Source organism: Condylura cristata, unplaced genomic scaffold (assembly GCF_000260355.1).
Source record: "Condylura cristata isolate star-nosed mole 26May11 unplaced genomic scaffold, ConCri1.0 scaffold00011, whole genome shotgun sequence".
Taxonomy (NCBI): domain Eukaryota; kingdom Metazoa; phylum Chordata; class Mammalia; order Eulipotyphla; family Talpidae; genus Condylura; species Condylura cristata.
In genome coordinates, this window is record NW_004567112.1 from 17,732,617 (window position 1) to 17,739,471 (window position 6,855).

At 60.1% G+C, this 6,855-nt stretch overlaps 1 protein-coding gene across 1 annotated transcript; it reads left to right on the forward strand.

The window, feature by feature from the left end:
* The first annotated feature begins 6 nt into the window (after positions 1 to 6).
* On the forward strand, positions 7 to 1,830 carry LBX1 (ladybird homeobox 1). The gene is made up of 2 exons (XM_004680521.1): positions 7 to 372; positions 1,015 to 1,830. The coding sequence occupies exons 1-2, from the start codon at positions 48 to 50 to the stop codon at positions 1,533 to 1,535; spliced, it is 846 nt and encodes a 281-aa protein (XP_004680578.1). The 5' UTR covers positions 7 to 47; the 3' UTR covers positions 1,536 to 1,830.
* Positions 1,831 to 6,855: the final 5,025 nt, after the last annotated feature.

Here is a 6,855-nt window from a genome sequence, read left to right on the forward strand (position 1 = left end):
TCCCCGCGGCCCGAGCCGCCCCGGCCGGGCCCCCAAACGAGGCCGAGATGACTTCGAAGGAGGATGGCAAGGCGGCGCCAGGGGAGGAGCGGAGGCGCAGCCCGCTGGACCACCTGCCGCCGCCCGCCAACTCCAACAAGCCTCTCACGCCGTTCAGCATCGAGGACATCCTCAACAAGCCGTCTGTGCGAAGAAGTTACTCGCTGTGCGGGGCGGCGCACCTGCTGGCGGCCGCGGACAAGCACGCGCCGGGCGGCTTGCCCCTGGCGGGCCGCGCGCTGCTCTCGCAGACCTCGCCGCTCTGTGCGCTGGAGGAGCTTGCCAGCAAGACCTTTAAGGGGCTGGAGGTCAGCGTCCTGCAGGCAGCCGAAGGTAGGCGCCGCCGGTGGGTTCCTCTGCGCCCAGCACTGGGCACCCCGCTCCCGGAGCCTCCTGCTTCCTTCCCAGTGCCTCTGCTCACCACCTCCCTTGTCAGCAGTCAGGGCCCTTCAGCCCTAGCTGCTGGGGCAGTGGATGTAGGTGGGGTAGAACCCAGACCCTGTTTCCTAAAGACCTCTAGTGACCCGTGAGATCTGGGAAGAACCCAAGACCTCTGCGGTCTGGTGCTCTGCAGGACTTCTTCCTGCTCCCCAAAGCCTAGCCCTGTTCCTGGAGGAGTCGACAGAGAGCCTTGTACTGGGACCTTTTTGGGTAGGGGTGATTGGGTTTATAGAACCAATATCCACACTACTGTCAGGGCACCCCGTCTGTCTCCGGGGGTCTCTAGCGACCTCGGGTCTTTCCAACCAACTCTTGGGTGGGTGGAGGTGGAAGTAGAGACCAAAATATTTTTTTCTTAAGACCTTCAGTAGATGAGAGACAGGAGAAGGTGGGTTGCCTAGTTCTGGAGGCTGGATCAAATCTGAGAAGGGAACAGTGGCAGCCAGAAAGCCCATGGGCCTGGGTGGGGAAAGCAGGAGCCTGGGTGGGGTCTCCTCTCCCCTAGCGCAAGCCTCTACTATGGTTTCCTCGCAGGCCGCGACGGGATGACCATCTTTGGGCAGCGGCAGACCCCCAAGAAGCGAAGAAAGTCCCGCACGGCCTTCACCAACCACCAGATCTATGAATTGGAGAAGCGCTTCCTTTACCAGAAGTACCTGTCCCCTGCGGACCGCGACCAAATCGCACAGCAGCTGGGCCTCACCAATGCTCAGGTCATCACCTGGTTCCAGAATCGGCGCGCTAAACTCAAGCGAGACCTGGAGGAGATGAAGGCCGACGTGGAGTCCGCCAAGAAACTGGGCCCCAGCGGGCAGATGGACATCGTGGCTCTGGCCGAACTCGAGCAGAACTCGGAGGCCTCCGGCGGCGGGGGCGGCGGTTGTGGTAGGGCCAAGTCGAGGCCTGGCTCTCCCGCGCTCCCCCCAGGCGCCCCGCAGGCCCCGGGCGCCGGACCCCTGCAGCTCTCACCCGCCTCCCCGCTCGCTGACCAGCCGGTCAGCAGCCAGGACTGCTCAGAGGACGAGGAAGATGAAGAGATCGACGTGGACGATTGAGAGGCGTCCGGGCTCTTCCAGCAGTCCAGGCCCCTAGCATCGGTACTCCCGCCGCCTCCCGGACCAGACCACGGAGGGGAGCTGGGACCTCCTCTGCAACTCCCGCCTTCTCCCCAGTTCCTGGCCCGGACTCGGCTCTCGTCAGCCGCCTCTTCCCTCTCGAAGCAATAAATCCGGGCTGGCCGGCCGGCCGGCCGGCCGCCGCTCGCGGCCTCCGCAGCTCAGCGAGCCCTTGCCGTGCAATTCTGTACGGCTTCTGTATAAATATTTAAACCTATATATAGGGTTCTTCCCATCACAGCCTGACATTTTCCCTTTCTTTTGTTTTTTAAAATCTCGGAGATTTCCATGTTCTCAGAGCGCTCAGGCTGCGGGTTGCTGACGGCGAGGCAGAATGGAGGGTAGCGAACACTTAACCCCGCGGTCTGGAGAAGGGGCCGCCCCAACTGTTTTGATTTTTCTCTGCATGTGGCGAATGCACCGGCCGCTTCCTCCTCGCCTCTGTAGGCCTCTTGCAGTTGACTTCATTTATTTCCCTCTGCCTTTTTTCCCTACGTGGAAAGGGGCCGAGGGGGGCAGCCGGATCCTGACTTGCAAGTTTCAAATCGATCTTTTCTCTCTCCCCTCCCCTCCTCGAGAGAACTCTGTTTTCGATGCCAGTTCTGCCTCCCAATGCTCACTAACGCTATTTTTAAGATTCCTCCCCACCCTCACTCGGTTTCCTTGGACTGACTGTTGGGCCCCAGTGTTAGGGACAAAGCAGGGGGAAACCCAACCGACGAAAACAGAACCCAAAGTCCTAGAATTATTTTTTACTCTTTTTAGAATTTTTTTGCATGTGACAGAGACTGAGAGGAGGCGACCTAAGTCCTCACCCCACCTCCTCCGAAGCTGGGGTCTGTCTTGCAGTCTCCAATGTCCTGCTCCTAGCTCGATTTGGCCAGACAAGGGTGACCGGATGAGGGTGGGTCCCCAGCACCCTTCCCCTGCTGTTGCCCTACCTGCTCCCTCCCGGATTGTACCCAAGGCCTCTTTCTCCGATAAATAAAGTCTTTGCCATTTTACTAGAACCAGCGGTGACCGTGTCTGAGTGAGTGGGGCTGATTCAGGGAAGCCACGGCAGGCTCGGGGTCTCCCGTGCCTGGCTGCCTTGGTATTACGAGCTTTAGAGTTGTTTCAGGGCAGTCTCGAGAATGAAGCTGAGGGGAAAGCAGCGCGAGGAGGCACTTCTTGCCTACAGACTCACAGCGGCTATCAAATAGTGGCGTGGCCGGGAAAGAGCTCGGCTTCGCCAGGTCGGGGTAAAAACTGAGGCATGCCACGCTAGGAGAAAACGCCTGCGAACGTTGGGGGTGCCACAGGTTTAAATTTAATTTGTGTGGAGCAAAGGGTGGGTGGATATGAAGTTGCCCTGGTGTTTGTGCATTTCCCCCAGGACCCAAGGGCGTTCTTCCCAGGCTCCCGGACCCGCTGAGCCTCCGGTGTCTGACAGGTACGCTCAGCTGGGCAACAGAATTGAGCTTGTGGGCTCCCGAGTTTCGGCCCTGCCCTTCGAGCTTCAGCCTCAGGGGAAGGAGGGGAAAGAGCCCCGAGACACTGAGAGCACTTTGAATTGTGCACAGTAAGTGGAGGGGTGAGCGGCAGCTTCTGCGAGTGGTAGTGAATTTCTGGTAACATTCACAAATCCTGGGCCCTGAACTCTGCTAGGGGCAGAGACATCAATCTCCCAAGGACTCTCTGGGGTCCACCCAGCCCCGAGGGCGGCTGGGGCAAGGACTGAGGCAGCTTTCACTTTCCCAACCAAGCCGGTTGTCTCTGGGCTTTTGTTTCGTTGGGCTGGCGAGTGGCCGCTGTCACCAGAGCAGGGTCCCGCCTCCGGGCCACTCGGCTCTTTCCCCACAAAATTGATGTGAGAAATGCGCATCTGGTCTTGGGCAGCCGATGGGGCCCCCGGGCCTGTGTCAGGAACGTGCGTGTCGGAGGAAACTAAGAGACAGAGAGAAACAGAAAAGGAAGCAAGACACACGAAAGAGGAGCGAGGAAATGAAAAACCACGGGGAGGAGGGAAAGAGGGGACGCTGCAGAGAGAGGTAGAGAAAAGGAGGGAGAAAAAGCATGGGAAGAGGAGAGAAGAGAAAAGGAAAGGAGGGAAGAGGCAGTCGGGCATCCGGGCGGGCGTGAGGCCGGTTCCTCCCGGGCGACATAAATCGCCCTCTCTCAGGATGGATGGGTCTGTAATTCGGAGCGCGGACCATGAAGGCCGGGACGAATGGACCCGGGCGGCCGCTGACAGGCGACAATAGCCGGGCCCAGCCCCCCGCGGCTCCGGGTGCGGGCGCGGCCGCGGCCCTCCGCAGCCCAGAGCGCGCCGGCGCTGGCGACCATATGGTTTTTGAATTTTCTTCACAATTTGTAGACAATTTGATGGATTAGTTCCCCGCGCGCGCCTCCCCAGCACAAAGGCGGCGCAGGGACCGCGGCGCGGCGGTCACCCGGGCATCTGCGCCCGCCGTGCGCACCCCCGCCCCTGCCCGGCCCCCGCCCCGCGCCCGAAGCCCCGGGCCGCCCGCCCAACACGCCCATGAATCCCAATGAAGCGGCCCTGGCACCTCAGGCCGCTCCCTGCTTCGCGGCCCAGGGCCGGGCCCTGCTGGGTCCCTTCGGGCTGGGGGCGACAGCCCGCGGGCTGAGCCCACCCGAGCTGCGGCGCCCGCGGGGCGCGCAGCTAAGCAGGCGCGTCGGGGCTGAGGAGAAACAGGGCCATTTATCCGCCCGTCTAGTTAAAGCGGGTTATTTGTTTGCTTCTCAGGCCTCCCCTCCCCTCCCCTCCCCCTTCCCTCCTCCCCTTCCTTCCCCTTCCGCCTTTTATTCTTTTGTCTCTAAATGGATTTAATGAGCCTGAAAAACATGACAATTGAATATAACCGAGAAATAAAAAATAACGAGGGAGGAAGGAAGGAGGAAAAAGAAAGAAGAAAAGAAGGAAGAGGAAGGATTAATAAAATAAAGGGAAATCCATTCAATTCAGCCGGTATTTATTGTGCGTCTCTACCGTGCCAGGCTGAGCTGGGGGTTGGGGAAATTGAAACGAATCAGATCCAGTCCCTGTCCTCAAGGAGCTCCCAGTCTAATAGACGAGACCCGCGGCGGGACTTCGGACTAACACGAAATCTGGGTTGTGGGGCAGGGAAGTGACACTTGCAGAAGGCAGAAAGTAGGCTTCCTCTGGTTCTGGGTGGTGGGGACTTCACGGAGGAGGTGGCACTGAACCCAGGCCTTGCAAGACGAGAAGAAATTCGTTATTTCTATAAGCTAGAATGAAGGGCGGCCGAAGGTGGGACGGAACCGCGAAGGGCCGAACGCCAAGAGGAGGTGTGTGCTGGGCTGAGCCCTAAGAAGCCCCCGGCCTGGGAGGCACGACCTCTCACAGCTCGGAGAGGGGATTCGCGCCTCCATGCCTCCGCCATGCTCCAGGCGGGCTTCGGGGCCCGACCAACAGCCGGAGCGGCGGAGGCCGAGATGGCCCAGCTCTGCCCGACTGAGCACCGAGCTAAGGGCTAGTTTTCCGCCCGGGAGCTCAGGGAGGCGGCTATGGTCATAGGAAGGGGCTGGAGAGTTTTGATGCAGGCGGGAGCGAGGGGCTGGCATCGCCCGGAGGCCTGGGTTTTAGCTACCCTCTCTTTCCTTGGCTCTTATGGCTCAGGAGAGAGTGCTGCGCACGCACGGGTCGGGGCCAGCGCTGTGTCGCTGAGGCGGGACCTGTGATCCAAGTAGGCCTCGAATCCAAGTGCTGGCCCTGGAGCTCTGAGCGGCTGCCCGCCCGGACTGCCTCGCGTGCGGCTGTGTGCGGTGTGTGCTTCGCCTGCGTCTGCCCTGTAGAAGCCGGGCGTGTGCACCACCTGTGTTATTCTCCGCGTGTAGGTGTACTGTGCGTGTGCTGTGGCTCGCGTGAATCGACTGTGGGCCCTGTGCCCATTTCCAGGGCGTAGTTCGTTAAGGCTTAGGACCCTCTGGGACGCCGCCCACTGACCAGAGTTCCTTCACCGCCCAGAACCCTTGCAGGCATTCTCCCACGGGGACCTGTGTGTCCCCTCTGCAGACCCACTTTCGGTTCCCCCGCTGCCCAGGGAAAGTGGGCCGGCTTTGTCTCTCCCTTTGCGAATGCATCCAGGGCCCAGACCCGGCTTGCCAAGTCGGGGGTGCGGGCGCTTTCTTCTCTCGAAGCCTGGGACCCTGCAGCGCAGACCCGCTGGGCCCCACCACGCGATCAGGCTGGCTCGGCTTTCTCCGCGCCGCCTTCCTCAGTCTGGGGGCCAGCGGGCGGCGCCGGGTGAGGCCGGGAGGCGCAGTTCCTTATTTTACGAGGTGTCGGGCCGGTGTCAGACGCAGCTCCGATAAGTAATACTCCAGTCTGAGGGACCAGAACGTGGTAATTAATCCCAAAGACTTAAGTGTATTTTAGTTCAGGAGAAAAAAAATCACTAATTCAATCGTCCGGAAAATTGAAGTTTGATGCATGAGTCCCCCCTGAAAGGGACGGGCTGGGGCAGCCCGCCTCCCCTCCGCCCCTGCCAGTCGCCAGAGGGACCCCCTCCTCCCCACCCTTCTGAGCCTTCAGGTCCAGGGAAGTCCACTCACCAGCCGGCGTTGTCCCCAGTGAGGTGAACCCAGGGACACCTTGGCTTTCTCCCTACCCCCAATGACCAACCCCTGTTACTGTAGGTCCAGAAAGCCTTTCAAGAATACAGATGTTCCCCCAACACCTACCTGGAAAGGGGTATTAGGGAGACAGGGGAAGAAGGGGGCATGACAAGATAAAGAGTCCAGAGTAGACATGGCCAGGGGCTGCAGGCATGTGGGAAAAGGGATGAGGTGAGAGCCCCTGGGATCAGGAGGCCCAGCAGCTGGAAGGCTGCTGTTGTAAAGGGGAACACTTGCTGCAAGGTGGGGTGAGTGGCAGTCAGAATTATTGTGGGTGACTGTAGCTTGGGTGCCAGAAGTGGTCAGACTGTAGAACTTTGTGGGGGGTTTGTGTGGTTGTATTCCTAGGCTGCAGGTGCATGAAGGTGTCCAGTGGAGCCCGGAGGAGCTGGGAGTCTCACCCCAAGCAAGTCCACAGGCAGCGTCTCCCAAAGGAGAGGCTCTTGGGACTGAAGCAGAGGAAGGTAGGGTTTTGCTAGGCCTGTTGTGCGTGCATGAGGCGGGAGCAATCCTGGGGAGGAATAATTCTACCCTGAGTTTCCCTGGGGCCCCCACCTCTGCACTCCCAGATCCAGAGCTGCCATCAGCAAAGCACCTTGTCTCCTAACAGCTGCCAGTC